Here is a 26721-nt window from a genome sequence, read left to right on the forward strand (position 1 = left end):
AAAATTTCGAACAAATAAAAGATTAGGAGCATTACTAAGATTAGGCTAATAGAAACAAGGTAAAACTTATGGTTTTCAAACGTTTGTTTTTCGGAAAGGTGAGGCAGATGTGCTATAAGTTTTCCACAGAGAATTTTCTAAGAATAAGTACAACACTACATTAAACAGAAGCAGTGCATAAAATGTGATTTGATCACAGTGTCAAGTATTAATACAGGTTCAGATTCCAATTTTACGTCTTGGAGTTTATCTCTTGTAGACTGTAGAGTGTTTCTCAGAATTTTAGACAGATTTCAAGCCTTTTCTTTCAGACATAGAAAAGTCCTTCCTTAGTCCTAATTTGAATTGCACATCCGTTTCTGAAACTGAAATCTTCCTGACACAGAAACTTCTATACCCAGGATCGAGGGGGAAGGGGGCTTTGAAAAAATCTTCCCCTTCGTCAGTTTTGACCATATACCGATTCATGAAAGTTTTACAAGCTGAAGGAAATAAAAAAACTTCAATCCAATGCATCAGAACTTCATCAGAGCATTCGAAAAAAAATTATTCAGAAAAAGAATAGGGACGGCGAGGCTCTTAATGAGAATGATTTTGCAAAACAAAAAAGAAGGGAAAATGTTCACCTCCCTGACATTTCCCCGGAAGGCTTCCAGAAAAAAAGCTGATATTGTGATCATGTACTTATGTAGATTTTATTTTGGAAAGGTTGGGGCTACAACTTGGAAAAAAAATGAAAATTAAGCAAGTCACGAGGAAAGCAAGCAACTATTGCAAAAATTGTGTAACATTTCTTTTCTTCAAGAGTATAGTAAACGGTAATATATGGGTCACCTAAAGTTCAAAATATTCTTGTATGTTTTTAAAAAGGTGTTATTTGGTCGGGATTAGGCTTAATAGATTTAAGAGATAGATGCCCGCCCCCTAGACAAACATGCTTCCCTTCCATTGTTAAAACTACTAACGAATTCTATTCATAAAATAAGGTTTCTGAACTTATGTTTTTCGTAATTTTCCGAGCGCTATTTTTTATAAGTAGCCTCAAATGATCGTGTTGATGGAAAAACAGCAGGAAATCTCCCCCTTTGAGTTTTTCTCTATGAAAAAGTTCGCTACGTATATTCGCCGAGAGTCCAACACGTAGCAAGTACTGGCTACGTACCTTTGGTTTTTTTACCTTAAAGAAAAACTTAATTTATGTAGGAAATTATAGTATATATGTTCTGCTTTTTTTTTTTTAGAAAACTTTTATAAATGTTTTCTTTTTTTAAATTTAATTTACGTTATCTTTCTTTAAATAAAACTTTTTGCCATATTGTCCTCTTTCAAACTTCATTCAGTGACGAAAGCGGGTTATCTTTTAGATGGTTTTAAACAATTCATTTTGAATGTACAATTTTAAGGACATATCAACAACTAGCTGTTGGGGCGGCGCTTCGCGCCTCCACCAAGCCCCCCCCGCGCGCGTAAGTCGTTACGCGCCATATTAGTTACGCGCCATTGTAGTTGTGTCCCACCTGTGAATATAGATAGATATATATATATATATATATATATATATGTTTTTAACTACGTAAAACTTGCGAATATACAACATTCTTCGCTGTCCCATTGTCTGTGCATATAAATAGATTGTCAGGTTTACCGACTCTTGAACATGAAACATATAATTGTCCATGGGAAAAACAATCCGTATTCAGATATATACCTCATGATTCTAATGATTGCCCTTGAGCTTTTTTGATGGTGATTGCTAATCGAACATTAATTTAATACCTTTAATGACGGCATCGTCATAACAAACATGACGACATGACGTCACTCGACAGACATAACCCACAGACAACTTATTTTTATATATATAGATTATTCGGGAATTTTTTCCTCTTTAGAACAGAGTAAAAATCCTTTCTGAAGAATGTTTTAAGTTTTTTTTCTTGTTAAATCGACTGAACTAATCTATATATATATATATATATATAAATAAGTTGTTTGTCTGTGTGTCTGTCTACTGACGTCATGTCATCATGTCATGTCGTCATGAAGTTAGTTGTCGTCATGTTTGTCATGACGATGACGTCATCAAAGGTATTTAAGAAAATCGTTCAAAGACAAATTTTTAATTGTAAGAAGATCGTGGACAGAAAAATGTTTAATTGTAAAATGACTGAAGAACCTACAATGGCAACAGCCGAGGAAGCTGCTCAAAAGACAAATTTTTAATTGTAAGAAGATCGTGGACGGAAAAATGTTTAATTGTAAAATGACTGAAGAACCTACAATGGCAACAGCCGAGGAAGCTGCTCAAAAATTCTATGCCAAAAAACTTGCGGCTGATAGAGAAAGAAAGAAAAGAAAGCATGCCGAGGAAAAAATAAAAAAAAGGAAAAAACTGAAAAATAAAAGAGAAAAACAAAACTAAAAAAAATAAAAATAAAAACTAAAAAGGTAAAAACTCCAAAAAAAAATAAAAAGAAAAAAGAAATAAACTAAAAAAATTAAAAAAAAGGTAAAAACCAAAAAAAAACTAAAAAGAAAAAAAGGGGAAAAACACAAAAATTTATTTCATCATATACCAATTCAAAAACGAATGTATATACAGACCGGGACACCGGGACACAAATGACAACCGGGACACAGGGAATATAAATGACGACCGGGACACAGGGACACAACTACAACGGGGACGCCGGGAGGCATAGGGGGATATATAAATGACGACGGCGACACAGGGAATGTTCGATTAGCAATCACCATCAAAAAAGCTCAAGGGCAATCATTAGAATCATGAGGTATATATCTGAATACGGATTGTTTTTCCCATGGACAATTATATGTTTCATGTTCAAGAGTCGGTAAACCTGACAATCTATTTATATGCACAGACAATGGGACAGCGAAGAATGTTGTATATTCGCATATTTTACGAATATAAATATGGTTCAACATGAACCATATATATATATATATATATATATATATATATATATATATATATATATATATATATATATATATATATATATATATATATATATATATCTATCTATATTCACAGGTGGGACACAGGGACACAACTACAATGGCGCGTAACTAATATGGCGCGTAACGACTTACGCGCGCGGGGGGGGGGGCTTGCTGGAGGCGCGAAGCGCCGCCCCAACAGCTAGTTGTTGATATGTCCTTAAAATTGTACATTCAAAATGAATTGTTTAAAATCATCTAAAAGATAACCCGCTTTCGTCACTGAATGAAGTTTGAAAGAGGACAATATGGCAAAAAGTTTTATTTAAAGAAAGATAACGTAAATTAAATTTAAAAAAAGAAAACATTTATAAAAGTTTTCTAAAAAAAAAAGCAGAACATATATACTATAATTTCCTACAAAAATTAAGTTTTTCTTTAAGGTAAAAAAACCAAAGGTACGTAGCCAGTACTTGCTACGTGTTGGACTCTCGGCGAATATACGTAGCGAACTTTTTCATAGAGAAAAACTCAAAGGGGGAGATTTCCTGCTGTTTTTCCATCAACACGATCATTTGAGGCTACTTATAAAAAATAGCGCTCGGAAAATTACGAAAAACATAAGTTCAGAAACCTTATTTTATGAATAGAATTCGTTAGTAGTTTTAACAATGGAAGGGAAGCATGTTTGTCTAGGGGGCGGGCATCTATCTCTTAAATCTATTAAGCCTAATCACGACCAAATAACACCTTTTTAAAAACATACAAGAATATTTTGAACTTTAGGTGACCCATATCAATCACCGTTTACTATACTCTTGAAGAAAAGAAATGTTACACAATTTTTGCAATAGTTGCTTGCTTTCCTCGTGACTTGCTTAATTTTCATTTTTTTTCCAAGTTGTAGCCCCAACCTTTCCAAAATAAAATCTACATAAGTACATGATCACAATATCAGCTTTTTTTCTGGAAGCCTTCCGGGGAAATGTCAGGGAGGTGAACATTTTCCCTTCTTTTTTGTTTTGCAAAATCATTCTCATTAAGAGCCTCGCCGTCCCTATTCTTTTTCTGAATAATTTTTTTTCGAATGCTCTGATGAAGTTCTGATGCATTGGATTGAAGTCTTTTTATTTCCTTCAGCTTGTAAAACTTTCATGAATCGGTATATGGTCAAAACTGACGAAGGGGAAGATTTTTTCAAAGCCCCCTTTCCCCTCGATCCTGGGTATAGAAGTTTCTGTGTCAGGAAGATTTCAGTTTCAGAAACGGATGTGCAATTCAAATTAGGACTAAGGAAGGACTTTTCTATGTCTGAAAGAAAAGGCTTGAAATCTGTCTAAAATTCTGAGAAACACTCTAGTCTACAAGAGATAAACTCCAAGACGTAAAATTGGAATCTGAACCTGTATTAATACTTGACACTGTGATCAAATCACATTTTATGCACTGCTTCTGTTTAATGTAGTGTTGTACTTATTCTTAGAAAATTCTCTGTGGAAAACTTATAGCACATCTGCCTCACCTTTCCGAAAAACAAATGTTTGAAAACCATAAGTTTTACCTTGTTTCTATTAGCCTAATCTTAGTAATGCTCCTAATCTTTTATTTGTTCGAAATTTTTCAACTACAAAACACTTATTCTTTTTCATCTCCTTTTTGAATCATCGGTGGGTCAACTTTCTTTGCTAGTAATCCTACACAGGCAAGCAAAACTATCCCCTTCGTCTATTTTCTGTGTTGGGTTTCAGCACTTTAAAGGACTAAAAGTAGGGAAGGACTTGATAAAAGGCTTGAACACACCACCCCAGACCCGGACTTAAATTTTAATTCATTTTCGAAAGTTTCATCTACATAGCTTACAAGTTCCAAGTTAAACCATACTAACCTATTTTTACTCAATAACTAACCTTATGTCAACAATTACATTAATTGAAAGTACTGTTAAACGAGACTCATTCTCAAGAAGTATACATGTTTATGATCAACAAACTAACCGATTATTTATTTCTCAACAATGGCACAAAACCTATAAGCAAAAAGTAAAACTAAAGGCTTTAAGCCAAATAAAATTAAGAAAATCAAAACAATGCGCTGAAGTCATGTCACATCACAAGGCACAGCTTTTTCTTTCAATCTTCCTTAGCCAGGACAAACCCGGTTCTATTTGGCATGTATACCATCATTGAATGATAACGACCAGCAAATCCCTGGTCAAATGTATAAAATCGAATCCCGTGGTCTAGCCGACCATGACCACCAAATATCTTATCATCTGTATCCAGAACAACTCGATATTTTCCAGGGATTTGTACCCCGATACGGTAGTCGGGGAAACTTTTAGTCGGATGGAAATTAAAAATAAAAAGCAGACCGGCACGTTCAAATACGATGACTTTGTCTTCTTCATGCTTCCAGCTAACATAACCAGGATCTTTATGAAGCCATCCGAACTTGTCTTCTGTTTTATTCATTGCTGCATCAAATGCATTCAGGTACTTGTATTTGAGTAAAGGGTCATCAACTATATTCCACTGTCGCCGGGCGTAGTGGAAAGATTCATTATTTCCAACTCGAGGAAAATCTAGCCACTCTGGGTGGCCAAATTCATTTCCAATAAAGTTTAGGTAGGCTTCTCCACCAAGACTGTGTGTGATTAATCGAATGACTTTATGCAGTGCAACTCCGCGGTCGATCACTGGAGAGGGATCAGAGAGATCAGACATATGAGTATACATTTCTTTGTCCATTAGCCAAAAAGCTAAAGTTTTATCACCAACAAGGGCTTGATCATGAGACTCACAATATGCTATTGTTTTTTCTTGCCAGCGACGATTTGTTAGGGTAAACACTAGATTTCCCATGTTCCAATCTTCGTCTCGAAATTCTTTCAAATACTGGATCCATTTATCCGGTATTGCCATTCCAAGACGGTAGTCAAAACCAGTTCCACCTTCGGAAACTGGGCGACACAATGCTGGCATTCCCGAAACATCTTCAGCAACTGTGATTATTTCTGGGTAAATTTGATGTAACATATGGTTGGCTAGCATAAGATACATTATAGCATCATTATCAACATTCAGGCAAAAATAGTCATTGTAATCTCCACTGAAACCCTGCCCAATTCCACGCGAGTGGTATAGCATTGATGTTACTCCATCAAAGCGGAATCCGTCAAATTTGTATTCTTCCATATACCAACGAAGATTTGAGAGTAAAAACCTCTCGACTTCCCAATCAGAATAATTGAAAAGTTTACTATCCCAAAGGCTATGTTCGCCTCTAGGTCCTTCATGAAAGAAACAAGAGTTTGTTCCATCAAACTGATTTAATCCATCTAAAACATTTTTAGAGGCATGAGAATGAACTATATCCAAAAGGACAGTAAGCCCATTAGAGTGGCATACATCAATTAACTCCTTGAGTTCTTCTGGAGTTCCATAGCGACTGGAAGCAGCATAAAAGCTAGTTACTTGGTAACCAAAACTAGCATAATATACATGCTCCATAATTGCCATTAGCTGAACGGCATTATAGCCCAGCTTTACTATACGAGGGACGACATTTCTTGCAAATTCTTTATAGCTGCCAACTTTCGCTTCTTCTGTAGCTATTCCAACATGACACTCATAGATTTTTAGACTTTCCGGCCTTCGAGGTGATTTGAATCTAAACTGGTATTTTGATGCAGGTGGAGGGTTCCAGAACACATGTTCATATGCAACACCTTCTGTTTTGGGAGGCTGTACAACATATGTAGCCCAGGGCGAAATTCTATCTACAAGCTGGCCATCTTTTGTAGCTATAACAATTTTAAGCTTAGAAAGGTGTTTTATACGACAAGACCCATCTTTTTCGGGGGGAATATATAACTCCCATTTTCCAAAAGGAAGCTTTTTATAAGGAAAGCTGCATCGATCCCACTGATTAAAATCTCCTCTCAGGAAGACAGCCTCTGCTCCAGGAGCCCACTCTTTGCAATAGACCGTATTATCAGGTAGCACATGAATTCCAAAAGTTTCATAGCCTTTGCTGAAATTTTCCAGACCTCCTTCACATGAATTGATTCTTTCCAAAAAAGAATGGAAGCATTCGTAACGTCGTTGGAGATCTTTTTCAAACGGACGTAAGTAAGGGTCTCTATTAAAGAGTTTTTGCATCTCAGGTGCTTGTGGTGCCATGGTTTTGGACCTAAAAAATGTAATAGATAAGAAGAAACATTTAATGTTTATATCTTGAAAAAAAGAAGTGAAATATATCAGAGAGACAACGACAGAGATGTCATTTGAAGGCAGAAGCTAAGACTACGTCTCTACGATTCACTAAATTGGTCCAAAAAAACGAAAGGTTTATTCAACATCCCTCTTCTTTTGGAGGAACCCATCTTTGAACAGTTGAAACATGACCTCTTTGGAAAAAGACTAAATGATAGAGAGAGAGAGAGAGAGAGAGAGAGAGAGAGAGAGAGAGAGAGAGAGAGAGAGAGAGAGAGAGAGAGAGAGAGAGAGAGAGAGAGAGAGAGAGAGAGAGAGAGAGAGAGAGAGTGAGAGAGAGAGAGAGAGAGAGAGAGAGAGAGAGAGAGAGGAGAGAGCGACAGAAAGGAGAGAGACGGAGAATTTTAAGTGTTACTCTCTTTGTTGTCTAATGGTTATACTTCGAGGTGAACGTTCATCAACATTAATGGACTTTGTTTTTCTGAAATAAAACATGGTGGACATAGGACAGGTGCATAGTTCACGAATTTTAATTATTCTACTACTTCTATAATGGCACTTGAAAGGGGGATGATACAAGCCAAAAATTTGACAAAAAAACTGATAAAACGGAGAAATTTATTTTGAATTTTGGACTGTTAATAGGGATTGGTGGTTAAAACAAGGATCCCCAAAATTGTCTTTAGATCCCCAACATATAAAAAAAAAAATCAAAAGTTATTTGCAGCAAATAGTCTCACAAACAAGAAATAGGGAGATGCTACATTTGGTTATGCCAATTATCTCTAAGGATCTTAAAAATAAATTGAGATACTAGTAAATGATGGAATGCAATTAGTTTGAGAGGGACAGGGGTATAGTCCTGGAATATTTCATGTAAGACCTTTTGTTTTACTATGCCTGCGACACATAAAAAAAGTCACATACAGAATGTTATCCCTTAATTTCATATTGATTAGTCTGTCTCGAATATATAGAATCATTTTCGTATGCTCTTATCCCTTCCGACTTTGGACTTACATTATATCCAAGCCTATCATCAAAACATATGTTTTGCACATTTGTTAAGTTGTTGTTTTTGTAAACACAAGTAACCCTTTCAGACCCTAGAAAATTAACGTTGGCATTGTAAAAAACAATAAAAACAACAAATTCGTTTTGACGTTTACGTAAAAAATGCGAAGAACTTAACACACTTCATCATAGGCAGCGCAATAGCGCTGCCTAAGTAAAGAGCGATGCAGGGCGAATCGACTAAGTGTGGGGTCCGATTGGAATATTTTCTTGCGGGGCCCTCACTATATATTCAGTTTTTAAGTAAAATTCAAATCCAACATATATAAGGTTTTTGAATGGTTGTAATCCTTTGTTAAAATATATACAAATATTTTTGCAATTACCAGTTATTTGCTCTTTGAGCAATGTAATGTCTTTTGGTACTGTCGTCTTTTCAAAAATATTTGATTATCGAAGCTTTGCCGATTCTTAACAATAATATGCACTAAGTTCGAAACTTTTGGTTTTCTTTTTTAAGGTTTTTTAATTATTGTAATCCATTGTCAAAATATCAAATCATCATTTGTAATAATTGAAAATTTTTGTTTTTTTGGGTCTTCCTAATGACATTATATAACTGGTTGCGTCCAAACCTGTAAGCCTAGTCACGTAGCGAATGGATTTTATCTAACAAAAAGAAAAATAATTTAAAAATTTTCAGGTATTTTTCTAGTTTGAATTATAGCATTAAAATTAATGCTCAGGCACCGTAAATATTTTTGCAGTTTACTTAATAGCTTTGGCGATTCTGAACTTGAAAATTTATTCAACTTTTTTCATGTCTTAAAAAGACATTGCAACGATTTCTACTAAGCTTCAAATTTTTGGTTTTTCTTTTTTAAGGTTTTTGAATTGTTGTAATCCCCTGCCAAAATATATACAAATATTTTTGCAATTACCAGTTTTTCACTCTTTATGCAATTTAATGTCTTTTCATACTGAGGCTATACAAAGAAATTTTATTGTTAACGCAAGTCTGATTTGCGTTAATAAGATGCGTTAGAGATGGCTATTTGTTGTCGTAGAAACTTCAAAAAAGGCTCATTCGATTGGAGATTGAAAGGGCTAGTGATCTTTTAACAGTCGAAAGTGATTGAAGGGCAGCTAACCCCCCTCACACGCCCACCATTTTCTCAAATACGTTAATCCAAATTTTGAGATAGCAATTTTGTTCAATGTAAATGAAAGGTCCAGAAATTATGTTTGAAGATGACAACCCTAGCAGAGCCCTCAGGGCAAGGGTTGTAAGTTATGCCCTGGGGGCATATAAGGTATGTATAGAAAGGGTGGTCGTATAAACTTCGGGGGGGGGGGGGGTTCATTGGACAGGTAATCAGAAGTTCTAGCTCCCTTTTTAAGATTCGGAGTGATAGGAGGTGGATACCCCCCCCCCAACCCTCGTATTTTCCCGAAATGCACCTGATAAGAAATTTTGAGATGGTCATTTGTTGCCGTAGAAACTTCGAAAAGAGCTCATTCAATTGGAAATTGAAAGAGCTAGTGCCCTTTTTAAACACCTGGGTATTAGGTGTTTTAGAAATAAGATAAACTTGACAACATGGAAGGTACATTTCTTAAGTAGGGGTTTCAGTAAAGGGATACGCGTAAGGGGTTTGTAGATACAATTCATGACCTCCAATAGAAATATATTCCATGATGAGAAGGCGAAGGGGCAAACATACTTCATTAGAAAAGTATGTTCATATACAATGTGCTTGCTGCTATATACCTGGAATTTTTTAAGTATTTATTTCTTTGACAGAAGACTGTTTCTCTTAGGGACAACAATTCAGACATTACCCTTAACTTAGACAGAGGACTTCGCTTGTGTAGTCTCATAGCTATTCCAGTGGCAGGATTTTGCTAAAATTTAAGGACAATTAAAATTTAAGGACAATTGGAGAAAAATCAAATCCCATTTTCTAATTTGGATCAGATAAAGTTTATAAAAATTCAATATAATTATTGGGTGGCGAGGTTGAGTTTAACAAGACAACGAAATTTAAACCATGAAGAAGTTGTTTTAGTGCTAAATCGTAAAGTGTCATTTCAATGGGCAGGTTTTGTTGTTGTCCATTTCTTCTCTTCCACAAGACAAAGAGAGGGGAAAACAACACAGGATGAGAGGAAAGAAGGAAGATGATACAACTCGGTCTTTAATAGCATGAGTCAAAAGGGTTTTTCTGTCAAGCGTCAATAAATTAAATACCCTACGCTAATTTACATCAAACAGTTCGTGGTAACGAACTGTAGTAAGGAGCGACCCGGCTCAACAGTAACCAAAACTCTAAAAAATGGAACTTTGATACCAACAGCTACATCAAAAGAATCGCATTATAATGCAGGTTTTAAATATATAAGTTTCATCATGTTTAGTCTTACCCATCAAAAGTTACAAGCCTGAGAAAATTTGCCTTATTTTAGAAAATAGGGAAAACACCCCCTAAAAGTCATAGAATCTTAACGAAAATCACACCATCAGATTCAGCGCATCAGAGAACCCTATTGTAGAAGTTTCAAGCTCCTATCTACAAAAATGTGGAATTTTGTATTTTTTGCCAGAAGGCAGATCACGGATGCATGTTTATTTGTTTTTTCCCAGGGGTGATCGTGTCGATCCAGTAGTCCTAGAATGTTGCGAGACGGCTCATTTTAACGGAAATGGAAAAGTTCTAGTGCCCTTTGTAAGTGACCAAAAAATTGGAGGGCACCTAGGCCCCCTCCCACGCTAATTATTTTCCCAAAATCAATGGATCAAAATGAGATAGCCATTTTATTCAGCGTAGTCGAAAAACCTTATAACTATGTCTTTGGGGACGACTTACTCCTCCACAGTCCCCGTGGGAGGGGCTACAAGTTACAAATTTTGACCAGTGCTTACATATAGTAATGGTTATTTGGAGGTGTACAGACGTTTTCAGGGGGATTTTTCGGTTGGAGGAGGAGGATATGTTGGGGGAACTTTCCATCGAGGAATTTGTCATGGGGGAAGAAAATTTCCATGAAGGGAGCGCAGAATTTTCCAGCATTATAAAAAAAATGAAAAAATAAATATGAAAAAAAAATTTTCAACTGGAAATAAGGAGCAGCATTAAAACTTAAAACAAACAGAAATTATTACGCATATGAGGGGCTAACCTCCTCCTAATACCTCGCTCTTTACTCTAAAGTATTTTTAGTAATATCAACTATTTATTCTACGGTTTTTTTGATTCAGGGGTCATTCTTAATGAATTGGGACAAAATTTCAGCTTTAGTGTAAAGAGCGAGGTACTGACGAGGGGGCGAACCCCTTCATATATGTAATAAAAACATGAGAATACAAAAGTTCGTTACGCAAGCTAATTTATAAGTTATGTATATCTTTTACTAATACAAGCATTCGTAAAAAATAAAAGTTCTAGTTGCCTTTTTAAGTAACCAAAACATTGGAGGGCAACTAGGCTTCCTCCCCCGCTCCTTTTTTCTCAAAATCATTCGATCGAAACTATGAGAAAGCCATTTAACCACAAAAAAAATATATGCAAATTTCATTTTAATTATTCATCTGCGGAGAGCCAAAATCAAAACATGCATTGATTCAAAAACATTCAGAAATTAAGTAAAAAAACAAGTTTTTTTTTAACTGAAAGTAAGGAGCGACATTAACACTTAAAACGAACAGGAATTACTTCGTATATGAAAGGGGATGCGTCCTCACCAATGCCCCGCTCTTTACGCTAAAGTTTTTTACTGTTTTAAAAAGAAGAATTGAGAGAAAGAGTCAAACTTTAGCGTAAAGAGTGGGGCGTTGATGAGGAAGCATCCCCTTTCATATACAAAGTAATTTCTGTTCGTTTTAAGTTTTAATGTCGCTCCTTACTTTCAGTTAAAAAAAATTGTTTTTTATTTAATTTTTACCAAGATTCTACCGAGGTTTGTGAATGGCTCTATATCATATGTCTATTCATACACCACTCTAAGTGTTTTCCAAGATTTCGTAAGTTACCCAATCACCAGTTCGTAAGTTACGAATACCTCTTTTTTCTAATTTTTCAGAATTAACCCCCCCCCAACTACCCCAAAGAGAGCGAATCCGTTCTAGTTATGTCAATCATGTATCTAGGACTTGTGCTTATTTTTCCCACCAAGTTTCATCCCGATCCCTCCACTCTTAAGTGTTTTCCAAGATTTTAGGTTTCCTTCTCCCAACTTCCCCCCAATGTTACCAGATCCGGTCGGGATTTAAAATAACAGCTCTGAGACACGATATCCTTCCAAACATCAAATTTCATTAAGACCTGATAAACCGTTCGTAGATTAAAAATACTTCAATTTTTCTATTTTTTTCGAATTAACGGGCCCCCACTCCCCCCCCCCCCCAGATGGTCAAATCGGGAAAACGACTATTTCTAATTTAAGCTGGTCCGGTCCCTTATACACCTGCCAAATTTTATCGTCCTAGCTTACCTGGAAGTGCCTAAAGTAGCAAAACCGGGACCGACAGACAGACCGACAGAATTTGCGATTGCTATATGTCACTTGGTTAATACCAAGTGCCACAAAAACTACGGAAAATCTATGGCTCGAACAGTAGGGAAAGGGTAGGGGTAGGAGCTTGGAAATACTTCCCAGGATATTTGGATACATTTACTGAATGATTATAGTAAGGAAGACTTGAATATGTTTAAGGTAACAAAAAGCCTGTAGTCTCCCTAGAATTTGTTAGCCTCACTAATAGTGAAAGTGCGTGTGTAGGAGCTTAGAAATACTTATTTAGGGCCTATGGATATATTTACAGAGCAATACATGGAAAAGCAATGAATACCAACAGTATTTCTTTATTATGGAAGCGTCTAGATTCATTGAAAAAAGGACCCGGCAGTCTTTTTCTTACTGGGCAAGACATTGTAAAAAGTATGATCCATGGCAAGTGAGACGGAAAAAATTATAATTTCTGAATTGACATTATTAATGTCAATTCATTATTAATTACATAAACATAATTTACATTATTAATTACATATAAACATTATTAATTAGAAGTAAGTTGCTTGCATATGCTGATTAAGAGAACAATGATGACTCCCAAAAACTTTCTAGGGCTTAGAATGTTATCAATTTTGTCAATAATTTTCACAAACTTGACCAAAAAATCCATCAAAAGGTTTAATTCAGCTGGGTTAACTGAAATGTAATTTTTTATTTTCTCAACCTCAACATTACATTTGATGGTATGTTCATACAGCCCTTCATTTCTCTGGTCAGAATAGAAAGGAGTTCGTAGATGCACACAAAAACTACTACAACAGGAAGTCAAATACCATCCAACTGAAGCCCCTGCTTTTAGGAATTCAGAGACTAAGTAAATCCTAATTTACATACTTCTTTGCTATCTTTGAGGTTATTAAGATAGATGAAGAATACTCTCATGAATGTATTTACAGCCCGTGCGAATGTATCAGGAATGTATTTGGGCCTTGAAATCAAAGCCATTGATAGGGCGGGGGGAGTCATGTTATCTCCAAAGGCAAGACTAGTTGCCCTTCAATCTTTAGGGTCACTGAAGAAGGGCACCAGAACTTATAATTTCCGGTCAAATAATCCCTCTTCCGATGTTCTAGGGCCATTGGTTCCATACGATCACCCCTATGAAAAAAAATAAAAACAATAAACCCCCATCCGTGATCTTTCATCTGACAAAAAAAACATTTTTGCGGATAGGAGCTTGAAACTTCTGTAATAGGGGTTTCTGATACGTAAAATCTGATGGTATGATTTTCATTCCAAATTTTGACTTTTATGGGATGTTTCTCCCCTTTTTCAAAAATTAGGCAAATCTTCTGAGGCTCGTAGCCTTTTATGGATAACACTAAGCTTTCCGTTTTTTACAGTTTTAGTTACTAGTGAGCCGTGTTACTCCTTACTTATAGTTCGTTATCACGAACTATTTGATTGGAGAGCCAAACGGATAGAAATAATAATCCTGTGGAAGCTTTAGATTTACTATGTAGCTGAAACTTCGCAAGAAGAAGGGAATTATAGTGAAAGGCCTTAAATTATTTTCATATTCTAAGGTTGCCACGTTTGCTAAACATAAATGCATGCACATAGCTCCTTTAAACCCTTGCCTACATCTTATAATCTTTTGTCTGAAGCATATTTACACCAATGCATTCCCTGCCTGTAAGGCTTGAATTATTCTGTGAAAATGGATCCTAAGTTTGAGCAGAATTCCAATCTGGCTTAGAATTCGGCTTGAACAGAAGAACTTGCTTACTAAGGCTAAAGTCAGAAAAATTAAATCTTAGGCCAAACATGAAAAACAAATTCAAAGGTCAATACAGCTGGACACCATGAGTCATGAGTCAAGAAATTTCACGGGGGAGGGGGGGGGGGTGCATTATACGTGGGAGGAACTTTCCAAAGAGGAGTTTAAATTTAAAAAGGAGGAAATTAAATTTTAAAAACGAGTTTTTTCAACTGAAAGTAAGGAGCAACATTAAAACTCAAAATGAACAGAATTTATTCCTTACACTGAAGAGGTCTCCCCTCCTCAATATCTTGCTCTTTATGCTAAAGTTTGACTGTTTGTTCCATTTTTTTTTAAGAACAACTCCTGAAACACAAGGGTTGTTTAATTAGAATAAGAATACTTTTAGAAATGCTAAATTGAATGAGGAGAAAGGGGCAACCCCTTCATATACGGAATAATTTCTGTTCGTTTTCAGGTTTAATGTTACTCCTTACTTTAACTTGAATAAACTTGTTTTTTTTTTATTTATGTAGATAAAAATGCTAAATTACATGTCAATCATTTTTATATATAATGGTAACTAATTTATTAGAAGTGTCGAAGGCTAAAACTGTGCCAGGCGGTATATTCAGTTTACGAAAAATTAAGGCTTGAGTGCAAAAACTATTTTTGCAATATCTATGGGGAAAGGGAGCAAATTTGTCTTTTCAATTTTTCAGTGGAAATACAAAAAAAAAGTATTTTCTTAGAATATAGGGGAGGGGGTAAAAATCTATGAGAGGGGGAAGAACCCCTATTCAATCAACACCACTGATTAATGGCTATAGTAGGGAAGATAATTACTTCTTGACCTTAATAAACCAAATTGATGTCACAAGTCAAAGATAAAGAACAGGAAACAAAGTTATATACACGTCAGTCCTAGTACCACTAATATCAGTCATGGCAGAATTTCTCCTTCAACAATTTATTCAACTTTTTATTGTAGCAATAGTTGAGAAATATTTTAACAGATATTCCAGAGTTAAGAATAAAATTAACAAGGAAAAAATTTCCTCAAATCCTAATGAGACAGCTGAATTATTGGATATTCATGGGCAGTGAAATCCAATAAAGGTAATTTCTTTATTTTCAACAAACAATGAAAGAAATAAAATTTTCATTACATTTGGATAATTGTAAATTAAAATGTTTCTTTCTACCCTTGCCAAGATCTCAAGCTACTTTGACTGACATAAATCTTGACATTTTTCCAAATATGGTTTTTTACTCATTGCTTCTGTTGACAAATAAAAAAGATAACAGAGATAAACATGACAGCATTTTTTCATGTCATTAAGATACGTTTTACCAAGATTTTTTTATGTCAAGCGTCTATATCAACAGAAAACAAGTCAAACACACAACTTTCTTTATTATTTCAACAGGGTACAGTGCATTAAGTGAATTTTCTTTTATTATCGTTTGTCTGCAACTTACAGTAACCAAAATATGGCAATATCATTTGCAAATGCCACAATAAAATCATTTAGCCACTGTATAAACACTTTTCTTTCTATTTATTTTCTTTGACTTGCTATAAGTTTCTTTGAAATTAGTGAAAGCAACATCCAAGAAGTGCAATTTACAGTAGTACAAATTCCGAAGTACATGGAAATTTAGTACCTTTGGGGGGAAAATGATTGGAGATGGGCATTTGATAAACATCTTCCTAAATATTTGGAAAAACATTTTAGAACATTTCATTAACTAAGCTAAAAAAAAACTTCTATGATTGCAAACAACTTCTAAACTAAAGTTTGGACAGATATATAGATTAGAGGCTTTTAGCCATCTTGGAAATAAAGTAATTGAGTTAGGTGCATTAAATTTTCATAAAAACCAAAACCAAACTAAACCAAACTAAATTGTAGAGATGTTTCGAAACTTCTATATTAAACTCATTCCCTATTCTAAAGGTTTGTAAGATTGTAAAGAAGAAGGGTTTCATTCTGTAATTTATTGAACCCTCTGCCAACGTTGGCAAAAAGAACAAGAGCTAAGAGCTCATATGGCACTTGTGACGAGGCAAAAAGAGCTAAGAGCCAAGAGCTCATATGGTATGAGCTCTAACAAAATCCTAAGAGTCAATAGATTGATTTAAAAGGAAAATCAGAGGCTTAATGCCGGTCAGGATTTAAAATAAGAGCTCTGAGTCACGATGTCCTTCTAAATATCAAAATTCAAGATCTGATCACCCACTCGTAAGTTGTAAATACCTATTTTTTCTAATTTTTCCTCTCCCTTTAGCCCCCCAGATGGTCAAATCTGGGAAAACGACTTTATCAAGTCAATTTGTGCAGCTCCCTGATACGCCTACCAATTTTCATTGTCCTAGCACATCCAGAAGCACCAAACTCGCCAAACCACTGAACCCCTCCCCACAACTCCCCCAAAGAGAGCAAATCCGGTACGGTCACGTCAATCACGTATCAAGGACATTTGCTTATTTTATCCACCAAGCTTCATCCCAATTCCTCCACTCCAAGTGTTTTCCAAGATTTCCCCCTCCAACTCCCCCAATGTGAAAAGATCTGGTCGGGATTTGAAATAAGAGCTCTGAGACATGAATTCCTTCTAAAGATCAAATTTCATTAAGATCCAATCACCAATCCGTAAGATATAAATACCCCAATTTTCACGTTTTCCAAGAATTTCGGTTTCCCCCTCCAACTCCCACCAATGTCACAGGATCTGGTCAGAATTTGAAATTAGAGCTTCAAAGCACAAAATCTTTCTAAATATCAAATTTCATTAAGATCTGGTCACCCTTTCGTAAGTTACAAATACCTCAATTTTAAAAATTACCCCCCCCCCAACTCTACCAAAGAGAGCAGATCCGGTCCGGATATGCCAGTCACGTATCTTAGACAGGTTTTTATTCTTCCCATCCAGTTTCATCCTGATCTCTCTGCTTTAAGTATTTTCTAAGATTTCCGGTCCACACCCAACTGCCCCCCCCCAGTGACGCTGGATCCGGTTGAGATTTAAAATAAGAGATCTGAGTTACGAGATCCTTCTCACTCCTTTGTAAGTTAAAAATACGTTATTTTTTTCTAATTTTTCAGAATTAACCCCCCCCCCAATAGATCGGATCCGTTCCAATTATGTAAATCACAAATATAAGACTTCTGTCCCAACTCCCCCCAATGTCACCAGATTCGGCCGGGATTTAAAATAACAGCTCTGAGACACAATATCCTTCCAAACATCAAATTTCATTAAGATTTGATCAACCATTCGTAAGTTAAAAATACTTAGTTTTTTCTATTTTTCCCAAATTAATGGGCCCCTACAACCCCCCAGATGGTCAAATCGGGAAAACGACTATTTCTAATTTAATCTGGTCTGGTCCCTGATATGCCTGCCAAATTTCATCGTCCTATGTTACCTGGAAGTGCCTAAAGTAGCAAAACCAGGACCAACAGACAGACTGACAAAATTTGTGATTGCTATATATCACTTGGTTAATACCAAGTGCCATAATAACGTTTGCTTAATTTTATTTTGGTTATATAACAAAAGGGTCCTACCATACGAAACTTCTTCCAAATATAATGGACATGACCATAACAATTACATCTCTAATCCTTGTGTATAACCCTAGGTAAAATTCTAGTTAATTGACTTCTTGCTATCTCACAAAGGGTTTAGGTTAGGTAAATGAAACTTTCAGGGATGAATCAAAAGACTAAAGTATGTCCTGGGAAGGTATTTTGAAACAACTACCTCCACTCCTTCTCCCTCTAGAGGGCCCTGACCTTTAAAAATATGTGTGTTGTAAAAGTGAAACCTTGCAAAATAGATCTTCTGCTTAATTGAAGTACAACAAAATTATTTTCAGCTTCATAACTTTGCTCAATTCCATTTTATAAGGTTTTGAAGATATGCAAATACATTTCCTAAATTTTGAAAAAAAACATTGATACAGCTCAAAATTCTACTCAAATAACAGGAATTGCATTTTCAGAACTAAAGGCAGAGAAAAAACAACTAGTAATTGAAAATTAAGGTAAAATGTTGTTTTGTCAAAATTTCAATAGGTACAGACCTGTCATGTAGGCTAATTTCAGGGCCCTCTAGAGGGAGAAGGAGTAGAGGTGAGTACTTTAAAATACCTTCCTGGGACATACTTTTGCCTGTGGACGATCCCTGAAAGTTTCATTTTCCTAACTTAAACCCTTTCCGAGATAGAAAGGAGTCAATTAACTAGAATTTTACCATAACCCTATTTTATACACAAAACTTTGCTGATTCTGTCGACTCCCAGTATCTAATACTGATTAGTTCTTTTTTCTCATCACCAGTTGGTTCAAAATGCCAATAATAAGCCTTAAATAATCCACATTTTTCCATCTTTTTGTCTTGTTTCCAATATACTGTTTTTGGCAGCTATATTTTTTTTAGTGTGCCCATATTTGACTGGTGATATGCAAAAACTTGCCATCATGTAATTGAAATTCTAGAATTCTCTATGTTTATCTTAGTAAAAAAAAAGGTTTTTGTTGTATATTTAGTTATGATGTATATACAATAATAGAGGGCAAGGTCTTGTACAATGATAAACAATTAAAAAAGAAAATTATTAGAACTTGAAATATACAGATGATGAATTTACTTCATGTCACAGATATTTGGTAGAATTGCAGTGTTACTGCTCTTCTGAACAAAAACAGCAAAATAAAAATAATAGTATTGTTTGATGCTCTTTCAAAATATAGTATTTGCTTTTCTGACATTGTACCCATTCCCTCTCCAGATGGCCCAAACAATATTTTTCCATTGTTTTTCATTGGTTGATGTGTTGTATATCTTTGTTACTGGAATTTTTTTTCTCAACTTGTCAACATCATTTTATCACTGCAAAAGAAAAACTTCAAATCAGTTGGATAAACACAGTATTTTAAAATGTGAATAACAATGGAAGGAAACATGAACATTTGATTAATAAAAACATTACATATTAAAAAGAAAGAATTTCATTCAGAGAATTGTCTTTAGTTTTGTAGGTAGCCTAAGACTATATTGGGACTATTAGAGAGTGGGATACATTCTTAAGAAAGCAAATATTATATTTGAAAAGTGAATAAAATAAGGAATCAAATGGTATTAGAATGCTCTTTTTATTTTAGTGTTTCCTTCAGAGGACCTGTATTGCTAGCAACTATTTCAAATGAAAATAAATTCAAAACTGAACCATATGCCTAACATTGAAAATGATACAAAATATAGTGGCCTATCTATAAGCAATACCTTTTCTGCCTATACTACAGTACAGGATTATTTATTGGTTCTGATTTAGTGGTTACTCTCTCTAAAAGGAAATACTTTAGAATTCTAAAAACTACTTTAAAGAATTATAAAATGCTTACTTATATTATTCAAAAAAGCACATCACTTTACTTCCTTTCCCCCTAATGGACATATACATACTCTACATTATACATCTGAATATTCTTAATAAATATTATATACACCAGCCCTTTTTTTCATACTATTTAATTTCAAACAAGTAACAACAATAATCAAAAGAAAGATAAGAGCAAGTCAATAGATAATTTATCAAGTATATATAATTTGGACTGTAGGCTATATTTGCACATTGGGAGGGGGTGGGTGGATGGTGGTAAACAAGAGATGTACTTTTAAAAATGAAAAAAAAGTTAAACAGTTTTTAGCAGTAGCCTAGTTTTTAGAAATTCATAGTGTTTCCTTCTGGAGAGGGGACCACTAAAAAAGAATAAAATAGCCTATAAAACTTTGCCTCAGAAAAGCATACAGACAAGAAAAGAGGCATCCCACTCCTTTTATAGCCTATATGACACCTTTGGACAAGAGTCTTACCAGGCATAGCCCTGGACTAGCCTATGTACATAATCTGCTGATTCTCTGAGTTTGACATTGTCTTTTATGACTATTTTTCATCAAAATTTGGTTCTTGCTATTAATAATGACCCCAATTAGAATGTAGCCTATCTGACTTTATTGATTGGAGGGAGGGGACTGGGATGTAGTTGCAACAGTAGGCCTAGCAATTAGCATAGTCTCTTAAAGTTGAAAAGGGCATTGAATGAAATATCTAATGGTAGGTTGCTTTTTTATCCTGTATCTGTCCTATAAAACCTCTTGTCATCTTTTCACAAGTAGATTCATCAACAATTGCCATTTTATTTGTCTTTAAGGTTGAAAACTCCTTCCCAGTCCATTTTTAGGTTTCACTTACCTAGTTAAACAACCTTCCAAGATATTAAAAACTAAATACTCAGCTAATTACTTCTAGGTTATAATTACAAGAAAAAAAAAAAAAAAAACGTAATACAACCTTCAAGAAAGCTTAATCCTTTACCTGAGGATCACGTGAAGATACTGGTTTAAAATTATTTTGTCGTCTGGGTGAGATACGAAAATGAAATCCCTATGGGAATTAATTGCGACACACTAATGGTTTGACTTTATGCTTTCTGAAGCAGAAATGATACTTTACTTTATACAATCCATATTTATACTCTATTTTGATGATACTTGAGACTTCTTTATGGTCTGATTGATTTATTGCAGGTGTTTGCTCGTTGATAATGTCAATAGTTGGCTTCTGTACAATTAACGATCAGCCCCCAATTAATGAAATATCTTTAGAGGAGAAAGTGAAAAATGTAACTGGTAAGAATTTACAGCTATGATAATTAGAATTACCAAATTAATTGTAATTCAATTCCTTGCATTATTTTTCTGCAAGCAGTAAAGAAATATTTAGAATAAAACTTAATAGAAAAAAAACACTTTATACTAATCTTACGCTCACACATTCGCAATTTTGCACGAAAAGCATTCTTTATGGCAATTACTGTGGTTTCAAAAAATTTTGTAGTTAGTTTTGACGATATTTCAAAAATACGGCGAACTTCAGTAGCTCTATAACACTATTATTATTATTATTATTATTTATTTTGGTATTTATTTGTTTTTTTAGAGGATTTATCCTAGTGCAAAGTAGACTGTAAAATCAACATTTTTGCAGCAGTACTGCGGAGCAGCACTACTGCTTCAAAGCTGTTTTTTTCCTTTCTTGGCATGGGAATTGTAAAACAAGGCAGAAAAGTTCCAATGAAGTTCGTAAAATTTCCATGGTCTTTCAAAAAAAAAAGTTTGTTTTTCATGTAGTATATGGTGTCAAAACAAGAGCACTTTTTAGACCACTTCTTTTCTGGCTAAACAATCTCTGCTCGACTACTTCAAAATAATTTTGTAAAAGTGAATTTGGAATACCAGATTCCGAATTTTTGGGCTGTTTTGTCAAACTTTTGATTTGATGTTTCTTGTATTTTAATCGAGTAACATTATGAAAATTATTTTAGATGACTGAACTTTTCTTACATAAAACATTCCTTTTTTTTCACTTAAAAATAATTTCCAAAGTGTAATGGTGCATTAAAATTTTTGTTTAAACCCAAGAGCTAACTTTCTTTCTAGACAAGGTAGATTTTTTTCCAGTGCGAATAAATGCATCTTAATCTTCTAAAAATTGAAGGAGACATTCATTTTTCAAAGTTAAAACCCCTTTTGTACTTTTTCTATTTCGAAATTTTTAATTTTACGGATTTCCTACATTTTGTTTAAACAAAACGTCTTTCCTTCGAAGTTGAGCCTTTTAAAAATCGAATAACTTCGAATGGTGACAGAGCTTCAGATTACTCTTCGACAACCTAAGCAAAATTTTTGTGTTTCTCATAGCTCTGTGGGAAATTTTACCAAAAATCATGATTTCGCTACAGAAGTCCTTATTTTATACTTTTTCCTAAGATGTTCGATTTTGATGTTTATTGCAAGTTAGACGGATTTTCCATGAAAAGGAAGCAAGAAGACATGCATTATCTTATGTCCAAAAGTGAACAGTACATTAAGAGTAAAAGTTTGCGCTATGAACCATTTCACAGATGCTCACTAAACGAAGTAAATGGTACACAGTCTAAATGCAGGTCAAAGTAAGAACAATGCGGATACAGAGTTTGACATTGACACTGAACTTATTTTAAAAGTTCTCGAATTACACGTTGACCGCACAAATAATAGCTTATAATAATCATAACTTGGCTGCAAACGTGACACGGTTGCATACACATTAATAAAAGTAAGATATAGTTGCATATATTTTTCCGCAACTATGAACCATGGGTTGCTATTGCTGCAACACTCCTCGGGGATTTGTTACCAGATGTCAAGTTCTTACTGTCAAGTGGTGTTTTTTTTTTTTAATTTTTTAACACTGATTAGCCTACTTATAACATTTACTTCAATTTTTCAGCACAAAAAAGATTTTTTTTTTACTGTCTTTGCCTAAGTTAATATTTTTTTTTTTTTTTTTAATGAGCATGGCTTTAGGGATCACTTAGATTCGGAGAAACCTATTTTTGCTGCGCTATTTAAATAGTTAGAACAATAATATTTTAGTTTTACTCAATAACAATCGGAAGATTCTACTCTATCCTGTATCTTAAAACCAATTTGACTATTCATCTGCCCTGACACGTACACACGACATGGGGCTCCTGGAGCATTGCTGCTTAAAGCCCTCATTTTTTATGCAATTTTTCTTGTAATTTGTGATTTCATTCCCCTACGCAGAAAACCGTCTTGTCCTCCAAATAATTTTCTAAGTACATGCCTCTATACGCTGTTTCAAAATAATGATAGATTGTCATTTCGTAATAACCTGAAAAAGGAAAATTATCGGTTTCCCGAGATGAGTAGGCACCAGATCGTTCTATAAAATGAGACAGCACTTGGGTTTGAAGGCAAATTTTCGAACAGAAATTTAGTATCTTTGGGAAACTTTTTTCCCTCATTCTCTCATATTTAATCAAGCTTCTGACCGACATAAGGCAATTACCAACAAGGAAAAGATGATGGATTGTCCTAGGATACGAGAAATAGTTGATGGGGATGTTCCTTCACAGGGATAAGACAGAATACTTCTGTCAAATAATGTTCACTAATAACTGCTCGTGTGTCCATGAAGTTTAGCAGATTTTTTTTCTTTTGAGGGGGGGGGATGGGATGAAACAGATGAGCCATGTAAGAATTCAGAGATTAAAATTCCTGTTGTTCTAAATATTATTTAAGGTATTCAGATTCCACCAAAATTCGCTAAGAACCTCATTTAATTAAAATGGGGAATCGTTGATAAAATTTTAATAAAATATGGTTAACATGGGACATTGTTTGAGAAAAGATCTCTTAACTTCTGGGAGGGGTAAAGTATCCTAGGGATAGGTTTAATTAAACCAAGACACGTTAAGACTGTACACGTCTTGTTTCTTATGTACATAAACGTCTGGTTTTTCATATACTTGAGTAAAACTGCGTTTCCATGAAATGGTGTCTCTTTGATTATCACGCTTATATGAAGGTTTCTTGCATAAATAACAGTTTTGGAGAGGGGAGGATGTTCATCTGAAGCACCCAGAACTTATGTAATATTCTGTAATGTAATTTTATGTAATGTATTACGTAATATCTGGAACTTATTTAATATTCAGCAAAAACCAGTTTAGTGACACATTCTTGCTTATTTCTACAAAGACCAATCGCTTTTAAATTTGATTTAAGACAAAAAATTGGGGGCGTAAAGGGGGTTCCCTGAACCGGAATAAAACCTCAAAATAATGCTTTAGCGTGCAAGTTTTACCAAAAAAAGCCCACAAGGGATCTATGGGATCAAAATTTCCTTTTGGTGCATTGGTATATGCTTACATATAAATTAAAGATACCAGATTTTTCAATATTGCGCACAACACAACCCTTTATGAAATAAAGGGTCTTATCTAGCTCGGTACAGGTACAATAAAAAAGGGAAAGAACCTGGATATGCTATTAAAACGAGTGAAGTCCTTACCCTTAGTGTAGCTTTGCAAAATGGATGGCGATAGAATAAAGGTGGAATTGAGTCTGAGACCCAGACTAGAGAATAGTTTTTATAATATCATCCTAGGCTCTTTGAAGAAATTAAAAAATCCCTCAAAATTTGAGCTTTTTGGAAGTGGCCGAAAACAGAAACTTTAAATTGGGTTAAAATGAAAAGGATCATTTACCAGAGTGTCAACCTTTTTGTCTTCACCGTTGATACGCTGACAAGGAAATTTTGGAGCATTCTTTTGATTTTAAGTGAAATTTTATGATCAGCATTTAATTAATGTGGATGAGGAATTTTAAAGTTTCTATGCTTTGTTTCTATACTATACTTTTCGAAACATTGAAAAGTGGTACGGCGTTAAACAATTTCTTAAGCACGATTCAAGTCAAAACTTTAGGACCACATTTTAGACTCTAGTTAATTTTGCAATAGGACTACGAATCTAAAAGTATAACTAAGTACTTGCGATATTTGACGGTACTGGACCCGATCCGTGACCCATGGAAACAATTTTCGTTACTCTGAGAAAAACTAGAAATACAATGGTCAGACTTTGGGATGGGGGCCTGATAAAGAAGTCTGCCTGACTTTAGAACTAATGTTTTTGCTACAGAGACTAGTCCTACTGCTTCATTTTTTATGTAAATGTTTGCATACGATCGGCACTTGCTTCTGTTCTTGGCTGTCGCTCTAATTATTTTTTTTTTTTTGAAGTATCATGCTTTTAAAATTCCTTTAATCAAGAAGGAAAATTAGACAAAGTCTGTGAATTTGCTAAAGTTTAAACTTTAGGACTCTTTTTAGTTTTTGCTTTTTCTTTTTCTATTCAACCGCTAATGGTTCATTCAGACAGAGCGGTTTTTCACCGAACATCCTGAAGATATGAAAGAAAGACTGTTCAGACGTAAAGATACGAGATCTAAGGCAGAACTGACTAATCAAACAGTTCGTGGTAACGAACTGTAGTAAGGAGCGACCCGGCTCAATAGTAACCAAAACTCTAAAAACTGGAATTTTGATACCAATACCTACATCAAAATAATCGCATTTTAATGCTGATTTTAAATATATAAGTTTCATCAAGTTTAGTTTTACCCATCAAAAGTTACGAGCCTGAGAAAATTTGCGTTATTTTAGAAAATAGGGGGAAACGCCCCCTAGAAGTCATAGAATCTTAACGAAAATCACACCATCAGATTCAGCGTATCAGAGAACCCTACTATAGAAGTTTCAAGCTCCTATCTACAAAAATGTGGAATTTTGTATTTTTTGCCAGAAGGCAGATCACGGATGCGTGTTTATTTATTTTTTTGTTTTTTTGTTTTTTTTTTTTTTTTTTTTTTCTTTTTCCCAGGGGTGATCGTATCGACCCAGTTGTCCTAGAATGTTGCAAGAGGGCTCATTCTAACGGAAATGAAAAGTTCTAGTGCCCTTTTTAAGTGACCAAAAAAATTGGAGGGCACCTAGGCCCCCTCCCACGCTAATTATTTTCCCAAAGTCACCGGATCAAAATTCTGAGATAGCCATTTTATTCAGCGTAGTCAAAAAACCTTATAACTATGTCTTTAGGGACGACTTACTCCCCCACAGTCCCCATGGGAGGGGCAACAAGTTACAAACTTTGACCAATGCTTACATATAGTAATGGTTATTGGGAAGTGTACAGGTGTTTTCAGGAGGATTTTTTTGGTTGGGGGAGGGGTTGAGAAGAAGGGGATATGCTGGGGGAACTTTCCATCGATAATTTGTCATGGGGGATGAAAATCTCCATGAAGGGAGCGCAGGATTTACTAGCATTATTTAAAAACACAATGAAAAAATAAATATGAAAAAGTACTTTCACCTGGAAGTAAGGAACAGCATTAAAACTTAAAACAAACAGAAATTATTACCCATTTGAGGGGCTCACCTCCTCCTAATACCTCGCTCTTTACGTTAAAGTATTTTTAGTAATTTCAACTATTTATTCTACGGCTTTTGTGATTCTGGGGTCATTCTTAATGAATTGGGACAAAATTTAAGCTTTTATTGTAAAGAGCGAGGATCTGACAAGGGGGCGAACCCCCTCATATATGTAATAAAAATATGAGAATACAAAAGTTCTTTACGTAAGCTAATTTATAAGTTACGTAAATCTCTTACTAATAAAAATATTCGTAAAAAATTAAAAGTTCTAGTTGCCTTTTTAATTAACCAAAAAATCGGAGGGCAACTAGGCTTCCTCCTCCGCTCTTTTTTTCTCAAAATCATTCGATCAAAATTATGAGAAAGCCATTTAGCCAAAAAAAAAAAAAAAATGCAAA

At 34.8% G+C, this 26721-nt stretch overlaps 2 protein-coding genes across 4 annotated transcripts in view; one reads left to right on the forward strand and one right to left on the reverse strand.

Moving 5' to 3' along the window:
* LOC136034627 (glucose-6-phosphate exchanger SLC37A4-like) overlaps positions 1-26721 on the forward strand; it is an 85434-nt gene that overhangs the window by 21277 nt on the left and 37436 nt on the right. For both annotated transcript variants that reach the window (XM_065715924.1, XM_065715925.1), the window contains exon 5: positions 21067-21168. In XM_065715924.1, the coding sequence (XP_065571996.1) occupies positions 21067-21168 (102 nt within the window). The remainder of the gene's footprint in view (positions 1-21066; positions 21169-26721) is intronic.
* On the reverse strand, positions 4939-21042 carry LOC136034626 (1,4-alpha-glucan-branching enzyme-like). Of its 2 annotated transcripts, none has more exons than XM_065715922.1 (2): positions 20855-21042; positions 4939-7155 (listed from the first exon to the last, which is right to left on the reverse strand). In XM_065715922.1, exon 2 carries the CDS (start codon positions 7143-7145, stop codon positions 5094-5096), a length of 2052 nt encoding a protein of 683 aa, XP_065571994.1. In that variant the 5' UTR covers positions 7146-7155; positions 20855-21042; the 3' UTR covers positions 4939-5093. The 2 variants fall into 2 exon arrangements, with proteins under 2 accessions (XP_065571994.1, XP_065571995.1); XM_065715923.1 differs by having other exon boundaries at positions 20831-20967.

The sequence above is a fragment of the Artemia franciscana genome, chromosome 13 (assembly GCF_032884065.1).
Source record: "Artemia franciscana chromosome 13, ASM3288406v1, whole genome shotgun sequence".
Lineage (NCBI taxonomy): Eukaryota > Metazoa > Arthropoda > Branchiopoda > Anostraca > Artemiidae > Artemia > Artemia franciscana.

What these genes read in the sequence shown, in the direction of transcription:
- LOC136034626 (XM_065715922.1), bottom strand. Translation starts at nt 7,145, where the DNA reads ATGGCACCACAAGCACCTGAGATGCAAAAACTCTTTAATAGAGACCCT.